This window comes from Typopeltis vanoorti, chromosome 20, assembly GCF_054136105.1.
Source record: "Typopeltis vanoorti isolate ZY-2024b chromosome 20, IOZ_Tvanoo_1.0, whole genome shotgun sequence".
In the NCBI taxonomy this organism is placed as follows: Eukaryota; Metazoa; Arthropoda; class Arachnida; order Uropygi; family Thelyphonidae; genus Typopeltis; species Typopeltis vanoorti.
Genome location: NC_143568.1, coordinates 105,454,009 through 105,472,998, shown reverse-complemented (window position 1 = coordinate 105,472,998; position 18,990 = coordinate 105,454,009). Strand labels below are relative to the sequence as shown.

Here is an 18,990-nt window from a genome sequence, read left to right as displayed (position 1 = left end):
TGTGAATTAAAAGTTATTGTTCATGAAAACCCTCAAATATTTCAAGAAACTGTGTCAACTCTTGGAAAGCAAAAGGAATCGAGTATTAAATTAATAGCCAGAATTTTAGTAGAGAATATTTCACCTGAAAAGTGACAATTTATTTATTACATATGTTGATACCTGCAACAGACTAGAAAAAAAAGTCATACTTAAAGTACAACTGTTAGAATTTGGTGATTTTACAGTCGCAATTGTAATACTGAGTAGTCTTATTTTTACTTAAGAATAATCATAGGGTACATACATACACCAGAGTATTACCATGGGCTACATTAGCAAGTTTTCATGTCTAATATTTGTGGTTGAGTGACATCAGCATATAATTATTCAGAAATGTCTAAACACTGGTGCCACTAGACTCTACTATACTCTAAGAATTCCCATAGTCTTTAGAATATGAATATAGAATAAAATATGTATGAGCTATGAAAAAAGGAAAAAAGTGTGTGTTTGAGGGATGCCAGGATATAATAAATGCAACTGTAAGCAATTGATGATTTTATATTTGAGCAATATAAAATATACATTTGTAACTTAATGAACAAACATGTGTGCTGTTGTTGTTGCGTTTTTCAATAAAGTTTAAAAACATGTGACATGCAGTCGAAACGTTTTTTTTTCAAAACTTAACACATAATATTCCATTAGGGGAACTGAAAAAAAGTAGGGAAACTGGTATCCTGTAATTAATTCTTTTAGAAATTTGTCTAATGCTAACTATTGACATTGTTTGAGATATCTGTAAACATTTAAGTTCACATGTTCGAAAACCCCAAACTAGTAATCTCTAATAGAATGTTGGTGTCATAAGAAAGACTGTGCAAAACATCAAAAAGGAGGAAATTGAGTCATGAAAAGACACATTGTATGCATACCTTAACATATCATACAGTGTAAAGTTTTAAAAGAACTAATGTTCCCATGCTCAGAACAAGAACTGAAAACAAATCACTGGATATGAGTCACTCCGTTATCTACAAACAAGACTAATGAAATTAACAGTGTGGGAAAATAATACACACACACTATCTGCATTGAGAGATGGGAATTTACCAATCGCTGGCGGATATATTAGTCACGAAAAGACAGTTTGAGGTTACACTCACCACCTTGGGAATAAAAAGATATGTATGATCGAATGCTAAGAAATTAAGTGTACCAAATGGACAGAAAATCTAAGGGAACAAAAGTCAAATAGCTTTTCAGGTTATGGCAGAAATTTCGTTCTTTCAAGCTTGTGTTTTGTGTGTATTCTGCTGTGGATAAAAATTCAACTATTTTGGAACATCTATTTGCATTAAGAAAAATCATTCTGGAAAGACTGTAAGTAAATTTAAATTATCATTAGAATTTCTAGACTACATACAAAAAAAGTTATGTAAGCCTTTAACTCTCGTTTATTTTTAATTTATAATTTTAAAGTGATGTTTGGTTTTTCTCTTCATGGTAAACTAAAAAAAATACACCAATACCCAAACATTTGTTAACAAGATAACGTAAATTCGAAAAATAGGTTGTCATATGCCAATTTTCTTTTAGTGATGTCACCTCCAACTGATAGTGATAACTTCCTTGCAAAAAAAATGTGTGTGTTTGAGGGACACCAGCATATAATTAAATTATTCAGAAAAGCCTAATCACTGCCACCATGAAGACTCTAAGAATTCCCACTCTTTAACAGGAAAGAAACAGCCCAAAATGTATTGGAAAATTAGTAGTCATCTATAGACAACTGAAGACAAAAAATGATGACAATGACTGATGTGTGTCACCCAGGGAAAATTCCAAGATATCTTATCTCAAAAACACCGTACACAATTCCATAGGCAAACCCAAACACCATGTGGTATCACAGAGAGACATATTTCCCCAGAAATTTCCAAACACATAACGTCACAATTACTTATCTCTAAATCTCACCCACAATTTTTAAGTAAACCAAATACACCACGTGATGTCCCTCACAGAAGGGGGGGGACACCAGCGAAATTCCAAACATTCCAAAATATATCTTATCACTATCCATCACCCATAATGCCATATACAAACCATTTACTAATCTACAACTCATAACAATACACATCCAAGACACTGACATCGCTTTCCCCATTCACTCTACCCCTATTTTGTTCATAGTATCCCTCCAATCACGACACGAATCCTTATCCACTAATATCTTCCTTTCCATTCAAAACAATAACGTCACTTATTTACAACTAACAAATTATGTCACTTATCTTCATCTGAAAATAATTCACATACACATCACGATTCCTTATCTTATCTTGATCTTGATCTTGTCAGAAGTGTCCCACCAATGACGACACGAATCCTTATCCACTAATATATCCCCCTTTTCCATTCAAAACAATAACGTCACTTATTTACAACTAACAAATGACATCACTTATCTACATCTTATAGTAACAAACATTCACGACGCCATTCCTTATCTTGATCTTGTTCAAAGTGTCCCACCAATCACGACACGAATCTTATCTCTAATCATCACCCATAATTCCATACGCGAACAAAACAAACAATGGGACGTCACACACACACAGATGATCCCCCAGAAAAATTCCTAACATTCCAAACACATGACGTCACACACACACAATGACGTCATCATCTCAACAACTAATTGCGTGACGATTCCCTATCTTATCTCGATTTTGATCTTGTCAGAAGTGGCTACCCTTCTACTAAGTGCTAAACTACATTTCACTATTTTTCATGTTGTCCAATCACACTTCACAACTCTGACCTTCCACAGTAAATATAATATAATGTAATATAATATATCGAAAATGTAATAATAATAGATTTTCGCACAGAGATTTATGTGGTATTGAATTGACAACCTGCAATATACCTGTATAAATCATAATATCTTTTTATATACAGTGTAAGTATTAACAATGAAAAGATGAATTTCATATATAAACTATAATAAATAACACAAAATATCAAAATAACTAAATCACACATTATAGAGGGCGTGTTTATTAATATATATATATATATATATATATATATATATATATATTTTTTTTAATAGTATCACTTACCCATACAAACGGCCGTATTTTTTATATCTTTCCGTTTCAACTTCCAGCATAGGCTGAAAAAGATGCAAAATTGGAATTGAAGTATTTGTTCACTTAGTAGACGTTACTTAAAATACATTTCTATTACTTTATCGTCAAAACAAACATTAGCTCTTTTATGTGTGTATTTGACCAGACGAGTATCGAAATACTTAATATAGAGGGCGTCTGGTAGGTTTATACTGATACCGGAATATCTTGTTCTTGAATTAATTTAATCAATAGATTTCTTCTTTATTTTTATTTTATTTTATTATTATTTTTAAAACATTTTATTATGTCTCAGTATAAATTACAACAATAATAATATTTACAGTATTTACAATAAGGATTATACAGAATTTTTGAATTTATAATAATAATAATAATAATAATAATAATAATAATAATAATAATAATAATAATAATAATAATAATAATAATAATAATAATAATAATAATAATAATAATAATAATAATAATAATAATAATAATAATAAATAAATAAATAAATAAAAAGGAGCCTGTGTAGCTCAGTGGATGTGGCATTTGCCAACCATGGCGCTTGGCCGCACGAAGGAAGACTTGGTTTCGAGTCTAGTCGGCGACTAGAGGAAATTTTTCTAAGCCTTTTTTCGATCGGTTCCCAAGTTAGTCGATCTCTGGCACGGGCAAGCGTGTTTTTCCTCCCGTAAACGCAAGAAAATCGACCGTAGAACCCACATTATTTCAGACATTAAATATATTGTGTTAGGGTTAGGGACCACTAGATGGCGGCACATTTGAGCCGTCTCTCTTCACTGAGTACCACTTAGTGATAGCCTTGGGCCATCTATCTCTGATTGGTACCAGTGGAGACTGAACTGCCCACTCAGTCTCCAAAAGTTAGATAGGGCTAAATGGCCTCGCCTACTCCCCGTATACGGGAATAAAAAGGCGTTAGCTGATTATTATTATTTTTTTTTATGTCTCAGATGAATTGCATACATGGTTGCTGTAGTAATTATATATATATAATATTTATAACGCATTACAAGTGTGTATAACAGATACTTGCAAGTTAATAATTTTCTTCCTCGAAGCTTAGCAGAGCTTATCTGAGGAAGATAATAGATGATAGAGGGTGGTGGTTTCATGGTTATGTTCCTATACTGGTCACAAGCCAGGTGTTGATTTTACTGTTTGTTGGTACATGCTTGGAAGACTCTAACTGCTATTACAATTTAACTTTTTTTTCTTTTTTTTGTGCAAATAGGGTTGGATTTAGACATGGTGTGTTTGTTTCTTTGTGTTCTTGTAGTGATAGTTTTTGAGAGGGGGGTGTCATAGGTTTGTGTGTGTGTGCATGTGTGGTGGGGGAGAGAGAAACAGGAATTGCTCTAATTTTCATTCTCGCTATATTATTTATATAGTGCCTGTTTCAGCTCTCTGTATGTTCCTAGGTTTCTGTTATCGAACGGCAGTTTGTATATCATGTCAGGTACGTAGAAGTTTCGGGTGGCTTTGCTGTGTGATTGTTGTACTTATATGTTATGTAGTTTGTTGACCGTGGTCTTGTTATTTGATATGTTGTTCTGGTTACTCTATATGTTGGGCTGTAGTAGTGTTTTAACATGACTGTGTAGTGGCATAAGTGTTTCACCTTAAATATTTTGTGTTTTGTCCATGCTTCCTGTATAAGAGTGGGTTGTTCCCAGAATATCAGTTTTATCATTTTATCTTGCAACCATTGTGACCTGTTAAGTCTGTAGTCTGTGCAGAATGCGTATGATGTGATTGTATATCTTAAAATGTTTTCACATAATGCTTTATAGATTAGTATTTTTATGTGGGCTGGGGCAATGTCTTTTAATCTGTATAGTTTGCTTGCGATTATCCTAAGCTTGGTATGTAGGTAGTTTGTATGACTATTCCAACTTTCATCAGCATCGAAGTGGAGTCCAAGATAGCGTGTTGTTTTCAGCTGTGTGATGGTTGTGATTTTAGGTTCTGCATTTTGTGTATAGGAGGATGAATGTTTGATAGTGAGATATTTAGTTTCTATGGGCAGTGTTTGGGGGTTTTTGAATACCATTAGCTTTGTTTTTCCAGGGTTTATATATATGCCGTTTTCGGTTAACCAGTTAGTGATTTGATTGATGTCGTGTTGCATATTTTTGTAAGCGATATTTGCATTGTTGCGAATGGATACTATGGCCGTGTCGTCTGCATACTGGAAGATTTTACTTTTTAGGAGGAGCTGGCTTATGTGGTGTGTGTATATGTTAAATAGAATGGGAGATAGGACAGCTCCTTGCGGTACTCCACAGGTTACATGTACCTCTTTGCTGTATGCTGATCCTATACGTGTGATATGGGTAAGTTTCGTTAACAAGGTTTTATGTGTTAGTGTGTCAAATGCTTTTGTTAGGTCAATGAATACCACTAATGTTATTCTGTTTTTATCCAATGCAGCGTTTACTTGATCTGTGATATCGTCCAGGAGTGTTGCTGTTCCTTTATTTTTTTGAAAGCCATATTGTGTTTTGGGTATGATGTGAAATTTTTCAATGTATGTGGAGAGTTTCTGATGTATAATGCGCTCCTTTGGTTGATTACAGGCAGCGTGGCGAGAGGTCTGTAATTACTTATTATGTTTCTTTTTCCCTGTTTGTGTATGGGTGTGATTAATGCAGTTTTCAGTGTTTCAGGTATGTGTCCCTTTTCGAAGATTTTATTTAACAGTTTTTGTATAACTGGAAGTAGGTCGGTTGAGTGTTTCTTGATGTCTTTTGGTCTGATTCTGTCTATCCCCGATCCTTTGTTAGGATTGATTTGTTGAATTGCCAGTGATAGTTCTTCTTTTGTTACTGTGGGGAACCACATCGGCTGGGTTGCTCGTGGACCTAGTGGAGAATGTTCATTTGTATGAGGAAAAGTTGTTTCTTGTCGCTTTTGGACAGAGTTCACGAAGTGCTGATCAAAGTTGTTTGCCAATTGTTTGAGGGATTTGGGATCGCAGGCAAAGCTGTGTTTTATTGTTTCTGAGGCAGTGGTTCTGTGTATATTGTCCAGCATTTCATTAATCAGGTGCCAGGTTTCCTTTATGTCATTCTGAGCTGTTGTTAATTTGTTGCTGTAATAGTTTCTTTTTGCCGTTCTAATCTGAGTTGTTAGGAGATTCCGTTTTCTTTTGTATTCTGCTTTTAAAGCGATATTGTTAGGTGACTTCTTAAGTTGTTTCCATAGGGCATCTTTTCTATGTATGTCTGTTAGTATGTTGTCTGTTATCCATGGATTTTATTTCGTTTGGGGGCGTATTTTTATTTTTGTTAATGCTTTGTTATATATTTTGTTAAATGCAAGTTTAAGATTATTATATACAGCTTCAGCAGAGTCTAAAGATGCTATCTACATCCAGTCTGTTTTTCTGATTTCATCGTTCACTATTGCTTCGTTTACAATGCTATGATACTGTTTTGTAGTCTCAGTGATTTTTATGGGTTCTGGTTCAGTGTGTAACTGCAATGCTGTGAAATAATGGTCTGGCAGTTTGCATGTTATGACGGCTGCTGTGTGGCTGTTTGGAGGGGCCCTTATATTTATATGATCAATGCAGGTTGAGGATGTTGTGTTTCCGACTATCTCTTCTCGTGTATACGACTGTATGGATGGGGTTATGTTATATAGGTCTAGGTATTGTTCGGTGTTATTATTTATGTTCCTAATGTTTATATTAATGTCTCCTATTATTATCAAGTATTTTGAGGTGCCTACTTTCGTGGCTGAAAGCCATCTGTTTAGTTCTTCTAGGAATTCTGTGGTGCTTAAGTTGGATGGTCTGTATATTGCGTTTAATATCAGGGAGTTTTCTTGTTTGGTGTTTTTAATTTCGATGCATATGTTTTCTGCGTATTCCAATTTATAGTTTATTTCTGTTACTTCTAGTTTATGTTTGGTAAATATTATTATACCACCGCCTCGTTTTGTTTGTCTGCAGTGTTTGTATTGTTGGAAGTGTGGCATTTGGTAGGAGGTTGCCTCTTCGTTTGTCATAGATACTTCAGTCAGTATTAAAATGTCTATTTCGTCTATATCTTCCTTCAGATAAGCTTGCAGGGTCAGCCAGTATTTTTGAATGCTTCTGATGTTGACGTGGAGAATAGATAGTCCTTTTTGGGGGATTGTCAGTTGTTTCCATTCTGTTATTGATTTCAGAATGTGGCAATTATCATGTTCCGGAGTGATTACGTCTGCTTGATGGTCTGCATTCATGTTGGTTGGTGTGCTGTTCCTTCTTTACGAGTTGTCAATATTCCTTTCAATGTGACAGCCTGTTGAGGTCATCTACGGATTTTATTTCGATTGGTTTTGCGTGTTGTGTCTTTCTAAGGAATATTTTGCTCTCTCTTATCCATATAAACTGGTAATTGTTTTCTGTTTTTACTTTCCTTGCTTGGTAGAATATTTTCTGATAATATGGCGTAAGGTATTGGGACAAGTATATTGGGGTATTGTCGTGGTTTCCTTTCAGATCCTTTACTACTGGATTTTTAATCCTGCTAGCTTTTATAAGGGTAGTTTTTGTTAGGCTGTTGGTGAGTCGCACTACGACGGGAGAAGGACGGGTATTATTTTCTCTTTTCCTTTTTAGTGGTAACCGATGCACTGACTGGATGTCTCTTAATTCAATGGGAGAGCCGATTTTTTGGCTTAGTTGTATTACGGTGTCTCTTAGATGTTCCGTAGCTATTTCTGGAAGACCATTTATGAGGAGGTCATTTTTGTGCTGCTGTTAGTTTGAGAGCTCGTACTGTTGCTTTAAAGAGTTTAGTTCTTGCCATAGGTCCGTTGTCTCTTTAATTAAATTATGCTGTCTTTCAGTTAGCTCTTTGACGCAGTTTTTAATTTCCCTAACGGTCTGTAACATACCTTCTACCAAGTTATTATTAAATTTAATAAATTCCTCATAATGGTTGAATTTTTTCTGTAATTTGTGCGGTATGTTTTTGAAATAGTTCTCCAACAAAATCGATTAAACAGTCTTTTAGGTTTTGTAATCTATTTTCAAGTATCAAACATTTAACAATAATGATAATAATAATAATAATAATATAAAGGGGTTCTTCCACTCTTGTTTGGGAATAAAAAATTTTACGGGATTTATGTTATATCAATATACTGTATATTTCTTATATCTGTGGCAAAACTGCTTATTACAGATTTTAATTTAAGCACAAAAGTATTACTGAAACTGCAACGCAGTAAATGTGTTCATAATCAATTTATGAATGCCATCTTCATCCGATTTCCTTTCCCCCCCCCTCTCACTTCCTGATAGTCAGCTGATCTAGCTGCGAAGCCCTAAGCGAAGGTTGCTCTCAAGTAGAAAGAAATTGCTTACTCTTCCAACCCTAGAGGTTGAGTGGTTTGGAACTAAAATAAAAATAATTACAACCAGGGTTAATGTTAGACTATGATAGTCTGTTGTCTATCGGATCTACATATTGTCAATGACAGTGAAGAAATTTTGTTTATTTCTTCTGATTGTTTATTTTACGCCAAAAATGAAATAAACTAAACTACTCAGTGGTAGGTGATTCTTTTCACTGTCATTGACAATATGTAGATCCGATAGACAACAGACTATCATGTTGTCTATCGGACTAAGAACTGCAAATGTGTGTGTATAAATACATCAATTAATCGAACAAGTCAATGATTGTTTACCTTTCGAAACATCGGCAATGTTGACCCAATTACAGGATAGCCTTTAATATATGGAATTCCAATTGATTCCCAGTAGGCGTCCGATGTGTTCAAGTACCTTTAAACACAGAAAACAACAACTGAAAGATAGCATTGCATAATATTATAGATTACTACATTTCTGTATATATACATAAACACGTAAACTTCATCTTTATGGAATTAGCTCTCATTCTTGTTTTCAAACCTTCACTATGGTAAAGAGATTCATCGAATATTATTCTACAGTACGCTACCATGCCAAATTTTGTCCTGTTCATCGCAACTTGCACGTATTGCGTATTTTTTATTTTCTGTTTGTTTAAGCTAGTCCTGTGAATATGATTTCGTTGTTATTAATACTATTGTGCACCACAATACAAAATGTTATTCATCTCTCTCTGTATTACACTGGAATTCAAAAGCTAAGCATTCTTAGCTGTAATCTGAAAACCATTTTCATGACTACATCCAGATGTGGACATAAATTTATTGCCAGCATACTAATAAATTACTATACACAAAAAAATGTGTTATAAATTTCGTACAAATTACATTGCAATAGATTTTAACAAAAGGTATAAATTTCCTAAGGACATAGTTAAGGAATTAATGTGCAGTGCTTATAGAAAACTATGCGGAGGAACATTTCTGTATGGAACATGTCCACCCTGAACTGTGATGCAGCTCTCACAATGTCTTATCTTGCTTAGTACCAAGTGATTCAGGAGTTCTTTAGGCAAACTGGCCCACTCCTCCTTCAGAGTAAGGACAAGGCCCTGTTTGTTTTCTGGAGAGGAATTCCTAATACCAGTGAGTCTCCCTATTGTCTCAAACGTGTTCCGTAGAGTTGAGATCCGGGAAGCGTGCCGACCACTTGATTTGATTAATATCCTCGGTGTCCACAAGTATCTCCATTGCTCATGTACCATGTGGTGAGGCATTGTCATACATAAAAATGAATTCTTCGCCTACAGCACCCACGGAACAATCGCACATGACATTGAAGAACTTCGTTGAAATATCCTTCACTAGTCATAGTCCCTTTTTCCAGCACTCGAAGCTCGGTGCGTTTATTAAGAATCGCCGTATTCAACATTCTCGCGGTGGTAAGCAGTACCACTTTCATGCCAGACCAAGTGTCGTCTAGAATAGGCGGAAAGACAAAAATGACTCTTATCTGTAAAGAGTACATTATCCCATTGGGGTTTGTCCAATTTTTATGGATTCATCACCATTGAAAACGTGTTCTACGATGAGCTGTGTACGAGCAGACTGAAGGCCTTCGGGTGTATAGGCAGTGGTGAGCTATGGAAATTTTAACAAAGGGCTGGCATCGTTGAGCAAAAAAAAAAAAAATGACTAACTTAGCCCTTATAATACTTATATTACGATTTTGTAGTAGACTTCTGATAGATATGATAATTCTTGTCGGATAATAATCGTTAATGCCAGATCTTGTAAAAATTCCAAATGGAGAAGTCGGTTTAAAAAGCCCCTATATTAATCGTTCGATGCAAAATGCTTCATAAAGCTGGGTAATTTCTCTCCACAGCAAGAGCCGTTCGTAAACTGCAGCTGCCCATCGGGGTCCAAACATACAGCCGATCTTTAAAATTTCGACACCAAGGTCTTTTGCAATCGTCTTTAATTCTCGTTGATTTTTTGGTGATTGATGATAAAAAGCATAAAATTTATCCATTAATATTTCAAAATGATTTATTTCTTTAACGTTTTTTTTATCGAATCATCTAATGCTAAGTGTAAACGATCAGCGCAATGCCAAATCACAATGTTGGGAAATCTTTGTAGAAGTTTGATTGCAACACCTGATTTGTTTCCTAACATTACACTAGCTCCATCAGAACAAAATGCAATCAGATGATTTTTTAAATAGTTACCAGAAAATCCATATGAATTTAAAGTAGCAATTATAGTGGCATGTATACATTCCGCGGTGGTATTTTCTAGTTCTACAAGATTATTAAATAAGAAGAACAAGGAGCTTGCAAATTTGAGAAAAATTTAACAAAGGCTCGTGCGAGCCCCTTATACCTCACCACTGTATATAGGCCTATTGTCGCAGACGTCTTGTCACAGTTTTCGAGATATCGGCGCACCTGTGCTTGAATGAAGCCGACTTTCAAGTCCTGCCGTGGTGCGGGGATTACTTTTTGCTGTTATAACCAAAAATCTGTCTTCATACTCCGTGGTAGAGTGAGGGTAACCTCTTAGCAAATGTCTGGAACATGTTCCATTGGTTACAAATGCTGCAAAGAGCCTGAATATATGTGATATTCTAAACTCTCTGGCAGTAGCAGTAATTCTGCAATTTTCTTCAAGCTTTTCAATAATTCTTCCCCGCGTGAAATCGTCTATATGATATCTTTAAACATTACAGAACATCCAATTTTGCAACTTTATTCCTTCACGAGAAGAGATTCCTTTAAACACAGTTCGTTTAGCGCTGACTGTTTCCTTTTATTCTGTTGAGTGCTACCACGTAACCCCTTTTAGCGCGATTCGAAAATTTAAATGTGTACCGCTTTCTACTCAAAATCGTCAGTGGTACAAATTTTCACAAGTTGATTTTACGGTTGTAATCATCAGGGTGATTGTTCGTCCTTAGATTTTGGACACCAGTGTATGTGAAATTATAACTTTATATTCAGCTTCAGTTTCTAAAAGAAACTACAAACGTACCGTCATTAAGGCCATGTGCTTTAATAAAATTTACAGTTTAAATAATCCCATTCATGACGTTCTGGGGATCTAGTATTTTCCACAAAGAGATTCTTAATGCACAATGTATTTCCAATCGGAGGTTTATTTCCGATCTAGAAACTTTTCTTGTTAATTATATCCAAAAACCAGGCTAATGTTTCTACGAATTATATTCCTTAAACATATATAACGTCTATAAACATATATAATGTCTTGCATCCTTGTGTTTCTCCAGACAAATTTTTTTCCCAACCATAAAAGAAGCAGAACTTCTCTCTGCAATAAATCAAATCAAACCAAGCAAAGGCTCAGGAATTGATGGTATCAGACCTAAAGATATAAAGCAACATGCAACTAGTTTAAGTGCTATCCTACTAAAATTAATAAATAAACAATATAAAACAGGACAGATACCAACTATGCTAAAGACCGCCATAATAACACCCATATACAAACATGGAAAAAGAAATTTAATCAGCAATTACAGACCCATAGCAACATTTCCAATTATCCACCAAATTATGGAGCGGATCATACTGAAGAAACTCACAACCTACACTGAGATCTTTCATATTATCCCAAAACACAATATGGTTTTCAGAAAATAAGGGAACAACATCTCTTTTGGAAGACTTTACAGACGTAATTAATACCTCCTTAGACAAAAGCAAAATTGCCATGGTAGTCTTTATTGATCTAACTAAAGCATTCGCTACACTTACACATCAAACCTTGTTAGAAAAGCTGAGGCATGTTGGAATAGACGGGCCTCTTCACAGGTGGTTTACAAACTACTTTCAAAATAAAAAGCATATCACACGTATCGGGTCAAACCGAAGCAGAGAGCTACAGTAACCTGTGGAGTACCACAGGGAGCTGTACCCCAAACCTATTCAACATTTACACGCACGATATTAATCAGCTACCACTCAAAGGTAAGATATTCCAATACTCGGACGATACAGCAATAATATCTATCCATAATAACACAAACATAGCTCAAACAAATATGCAACATGACATAAATCTGATCATAGACTGACTCAGGAAAAACTCCATGCACCTAAACTCAGAAAAGACAAAATTAATGATATTCAGAAATCCACTGACTCGACCAGTTGATAACAAATATATAACCACCCAAAATTCACTTTCCAACATAAAAAACACAAAAAACAGCAAAACCACTACAATCACTCAGGTTGAAACGATATGATACCTTGGAATTTACTTCGATGCAGATATGAACTGGAATAGCCACATCTACACAATAAACTCAGAACAATAACTGGCAAACTCTACAGGTTAAAAGACATAGTTTCCATACGCCTAGTATATACAAAGCACTATGCCAAAATATACTAAGATACGCTATAACAACGTATGCTTTCTGTGCACCCTACAAATTAAATAGATTAATGTCGCTACAGTACAAAATGATAAAACTGATCTTTTTGGAAACAAAGAGAAAATAACGACCTTATATACATTGCAATGTCAGAACATAAAATACTGACAGCAAAACATTTATGTCACTATGCAGCCTTGCTAAAACATTATTTCGATGCCAACTACAGGACAGTCAGAAATACATACCGTATAACAAGACCTTAGACAACTAATTATATCACATATAAATACAATAATCACTACGGAAAGGCCACGCGAAATTTCTACATCCGAGACATGATAAACAAATTACCTTTTGAATACAGAAACCTTACAAACTACAATAGCCTGAAAAGAGCTCTAACGACATACTATGAACAAGAAACACGCACCCAAAATACCATACAAACTTAATGAAACACAATATATTCGTTCAGGCTTCCAGTTCAATCATTCCAACGCATCAATACATTCCAAGTTATTGTGTTTGTATGTATGTGTGCCTGCGTGCGTGCTTTGTGTGTGTGTGTGTGTGTGTGTGTGTGTGTGTGTGTGTGTGTGTGTGTGTGTGTGTGTGTGTGTGTGTGTGTGTGTGTGTGTGTGTGTGTGTGTGTGTGTGTGTGTGTGTGTGTGTGTGTGTGTGTGTGTGTGTGTGTGTGTGTGTGTGTGTGTGTGTGTGTGTGTGTGTGTGTGTGTGTGTGTGTGTGTTAATGTGCGCGCGCGCGCGCGAATTTCTCAATCATAGATTTCGTAGCTTCCCAACACAAAAAAAAGAAAACAATAAATAATAACCAACTGGTGTCATTCTCAGAAAAGCTTACATATAAGCTTCGAGGATGAAAGGAGAGAAATTAGTTCTCATCCAAGATGTATCATATGTAACCAAGTGCATGTAATGTACGTATCACATGTAATCCGAAGTATGTAATGTATGTATTATATGTAAACAAATGTACGTAATGTATCATATGTAACCAAATGCATGTAATGTATGTAATAACTGTAGCAAAAGTATGCAATATATAGGGATTATATCCATTGATATTGTATATATAGAGTGTAAAATTGCAAAGAAACATCTGTAATAATCATCATTATGAATATTATAATAATATATGTTGTAAAAAGTTATTGTTATTATTATTATTTAAAAAAACTTTATCTACGAGAAAGTATTTGTTATGCATAATTATCTTCATATAATGTATATAATTTATCTGAAAAATAATAAAATGTTAAAAAATGTTAAAAAAAAAATTTATTATCTGAGACCTTCAGGGAGTCAAGGACTCATCGAGGAGGTTATAAATTACCGAACCCAGCTATCCTACCTACCCTTGAATTCATTCGCCCTAGATGCACTCACTACCCGTAAGGGAATTATTCCACTCACTCACTGCTCTCTGGGAAAAAACCTAGCTCTTACCCCTTTCTTGACTGCAAATAAATTTAACTTCCATGGATGCCCCCGTGTTCTCTCCCCAAGTTCCATATAACGAGAAGTTTCAACAGTTGAAATGCTGTAACACCCATTCAAAAGATTATAGACCTCTATCATATCGTCTTTCTTTCTCCTGTTAACCAGAGTCTGTAATCCACATACTCACAATCTGTTCTCATAATCTGAATCCCATAATCCGGATATAATCTTCATAACTCATCTTTGCACCCTTTCCACAGCTTCGTTATCCCCTTGGAACCCGGGAGACCAAATCTGCGCACAGTAATCCAAGCGTGGTCTTATCAAAGGCTCATAAAGAGGCAAAATTATTTCCTTATCCTTACATGTAAAGGTTCGCTTCAACATAGCAATTATCCTCTGAGTTGTATTTGTAACATTTGCTATGTGACCTTTGAACTTTAAATTCTTATCCACCAATACACCCTTGATCCCTTGCCTCCTCAGTTTCTTGTAGCATAACCCCGCTAATATAATGTGTCGTTGGAACTCTAATCACGCCAAAGTGCATACCTTTACACTTACTAACATTAAACTGACAGCCATTTTCGTTTGCCCAGATTTCCAGTCTATTCAAATCATTTTGTAATTGCTGAATATCAGTAGCATCCCTGATTGCCCTACCTATCTTCGCATTATCAGCAAACAATTGCAAATCTGATGATAGACCTTGCTTGATATCATTAATGTATTGATTGAACAATAATGGCCCAAGGACTGAACTCTGAGGTACACCACTGGTTACCTTAAATATGGCAGATTCACACCAACTGTATACCACTTTTTGATATATGTCTGTCAACCATCCCCTGATCCAAGTCAATAGATTACGTTCCAATCCCACATTCTCCAGTTTACACAACAGCCTATCGTGTGGTATCCTATCAAATGCCTTAGAAAAATCTAACATTATCATAGTGTATCCATTTCCTTTATCCAACTTGGCTGTAACATTGTTATAAAATATGAACATTATATATATATTAATTAACATATTTTATTCCCATTATAGGAAGTAGGCGAGGCTACTTTAGCCCTGTTTAGATTTTGAAAACCGAGTGGGCATTTCAAACTCTACCGGTAGCCAATTAGAGATAGCTGGTCAAAGACTTTCACTAATTTTAAGCGGCATCTGGTGAACAGATGGAAAACAAGTGCCGTCATCTTGTGGTTCTCAAGTCTAACACATCTCTGGTATAGGCAAGGCAGTGTTTTTTTTTTTTTCTGTAAATCTCGAAAACTCAGATTTTTCATCAACCGTTGGATCCACTCCATTTCAGATAATAAAATATTGTAGATCTTGAAATAATTCACAAAATTCAAAATGCTGTTTTGCTGCACTTTCTGCTTGGGAAGTATTAAAATTATTAGCCTGCCTTACGTTTACGTAAGGCAGACACCACTGATTTAATTAATCTGTAAAAACTAAACAACAGAAAAATTTGGACTTCTTACCAATACAGTGTCATCAAGATAGCTGCTACACACAAAACCCAGTTAGGAAGCTGACCAAATCAAACAGTTCCATATTCAAGAGTGTTCTACCAAAGGGAGGAAAAGTACAGAGCTTTTGGCAACTCGTATAGTTAAATATGACTTCTCCATTACTTCTGCTTTAGTATCACCATCTCTGGGTCTGGCTCCCACTGAAGAGACCTCAATAAAGTTTGAAACCGGTCTGGGTAATGACACTTCCCTTAATGCATAGTATTATACATGTCTGCAAGGAGATGTGCTTTGCATTATGGGAGATACTAAGACAAAGCGTGATGAGAGCTTGGTCCATCTTTACCACGAGTTACCTCAGTCCTGAAGATACTTCAAGTGCAAACTTTGCTTGCTTACACTTGGAGAAAGGATTAAACTAAATTTGTAGTCTAACGAAGTTGAAAAAACTTCCAACATCAATCCTGACTAACTGCGTTCTGTCGTTGAACATACTATGCAAAGAAGGCAATTTGTGGCATGTCGTGGAGGGCTGCACAGTACAGCCCGTGAATGCATAATGGCATAAATAAAAAAGGTGTTATTTATGCTAGTATCGGTATTCACCTTACACACACACTGCAAAATTACTACATCTCCATTCGGTACATCATACAGCTCCCCTGGTAGTGAATTTTGGAACTACTTCCTGCTGATATCGCTTCCGCATGACGCACAATGTATTCCTGCAAAGTGTTTCGTAGCATTTCGACCACTGGGTGGCGTACAAGGCCACAGATCAAAATTATTTTGATAGATTATCAAAATACTTTAATTTTGGTCATCTTGTATTAGCAGTTTATTTGTTATTTTGTTCGCATGTTTCGAAGCCGATGTATGGCTTATGCGAAAATGAAGAAGTATATAATACTAGCTGTGATGGTGGTGATTATGGGCAGTAGATGGCGTTGATGTATGTGATTAGTTGTAGAGGTTCTGTGTAGCTAGAGACGGAGTGTTGTACAGTAGGTGTCCTTCCGCGATGAGTCTTCAGACTCCTTGGAGGTGTCACGAATAATAATAATAATAATTAGATTACTTTTTTTCTTTCAGCGTATGACTACTTTAATATCGGGCATTGTTATCGCCGCGTATGGAGTATAAGATCCACAAAGTTCTCATTGGGGCAGCATATGAAGTTTGGTTCTTTATATTGTTATTTCATTGAAGGTTATTTAATAAAAATCCATTTACGTGTAACATTCATTTAATTGATAAAAACTGAACAGCAGAAAAATTTCGCTTTCTTACCAGCATAACGTCACTAAAATAGCCAATACACACAATAGCCAGTTGGGGATGCTGACGATATCAAACAGTTCCATTTTTAAAGGTGTTCCGCACAGCTCGCCAGATATCCTGTAATAAAAATAACTCAGCACTCAGCTCTAAAATCTGAAGGTCGATTTTGCTTCTTGTTTTTTTAATTAACGACGAGGATATCAATTTACAGACTGCTTATCTTGTCCCGTGATCATTGTTATCAATGTGCGTCATATGTAATCAGTGAGTAGAGGTCAAACTTACGGCTTCTCCCTTTTGCAAATCATTAAAATAGAATGTTGGGTAGGGGGGAGACTACCAGAGCATTGTCAATGGAAGCAGAGGTTATTTCCATAGTGCTATACGTCTTGAAGTCGTATATCATAAAATATTAACTTTGTTTAGTATGCATAATTTAAAAATGTATTGTTTCAGAACATTAACTGTTATGGCATCTGCATTTCAATGGATACTATTTTCATTTTTCAATTTTTATTAACTGAATTCTTCAGTGAGCTTTCTTGTGTTTCTTGTAATTCTTTTGAAATCTATCCAATCGGCAAAATCATTAATTTAATACGTCATCTGCACATAAGATGCACATAACAAAAGAAATGAAAAACACTCCGCCACATTCTAAATTATATATATACATTTTTTTAAGATGTAGAATTACTCTGTAAAGATTATGTGTGCCATCTAGCGGGAGAAAAAAAATAATAATAATACAGAAATTGTAAAAGGTAGCTAGAAATGCCCTTCTGGCGAGAGGATTACTTAAAATAACTGACTCCAACCATCAGGCTGCACTGAAATCCAACTGTTGGCATGAGTATTTCTGATTAGGAAATTAATTTTATCGTCTAGTTAATTTTTAAATCAAATTATATTTAATATAAATTATATATTAGTCTGTGTAGTTCAGTGGGTGTGACATTTGCATACCACGGCGCTTGACCGCACGAATGAAGACTTGGTGTTTCGAATGTAGTTGGAGACTACAGGAAATTTTTCTAAGCCTTTTTTCGACCGGTTCCCGAATTAGTCGATCTCTGCCATGAGCAAGCGGGTTTTGTTTTTCCCGGAAACTCGGGTTTTACGTCCCGTAAACTCAAGAAAATCGACCGTAGAACCCACACTATTTCAGACATTAAATATATTGTGTTAGGGTTAGTGACCACAAGATGGCGGCACTTGTTGAGAAGGCACTTGTCTTCACTGCGTGCCGCTTAATTAGTGATAGCCTTGGGCCATCTATCTCTGATTGGTACCAGTGGAGATTGAATTGCCCACTCAGTCTCCAAAAGTTAGATAGGGCTAAATGGCCTCGCCTACTCCCCCGTATACGGGAATAAAAAGGCGTTAGCTGATTTTTTATTTTTATATTTAAATAAATAAAATTAAATTAAAATTATATTTAATTTTTATTAATAAAAATCGAATAATTCTTAGGTCGCCCACTGTTCAAGAGTACCATAGGTTTTCAACCTTTTTTGTGTGGGAGAAAATAATAAATAAATTTTATTATATCTCAATATCTTCTGTGTGTTTAACCTGCACATGTCGATAACCTGAACAATAGTAATGAAGAGGAGATAAAATATAAGAACCATCTGAATAAACTAAAGTAAATTATTTATTTTTTCTTTCTGAAATATTTGACACCAAATTCAGTCACATTTGAATTATGTGATATATATAGATAAATAAACTAAAATATTCATTTTTATGAGTGTTTCCTGTTCAACTATTTCACTGTTTGATATCTTTTCTGACTTCCACTTCAAGAATAATGTTTTTTGGAACCAATAC

General features: G+C 35.3%; 1 protein-coding gene across 1 annotated transcript in view; it reads right to left on the bottom strand.

Annotated features, from left to right (window-relative positions):
- The window catches only part of LOC150095749 (cytochrome P450 3A9-like), a 37,584-nt gene extending 20,303 nt beyond the window's left edge, over positions 1–17,281 (bottom strand). The window contains exons 1-3 of the mRNA XM_090410273.1: positions 17,167–17,281; positions 8,841–8,937; positions 3,114–3,166 (exon numbers count right to left, since the gene is read on the bottom strand). Of these exons, the coding sequence (XP_090266399.1) occupies positions 3,114–3,166; positions 8,841–8,937; positions 17,167–17,240 (224 nt within the window). The 5' untranslated portion in view covers positions 17,241–17,281. The remainder of the gene's footprint in view (positions 1–3,113; positions 3,167–8,840; positions 8,938–17,166) is intronic.
- Between the last annotated feature and the right edge of the window lie 1,709 nt (positions 17,282–18,990).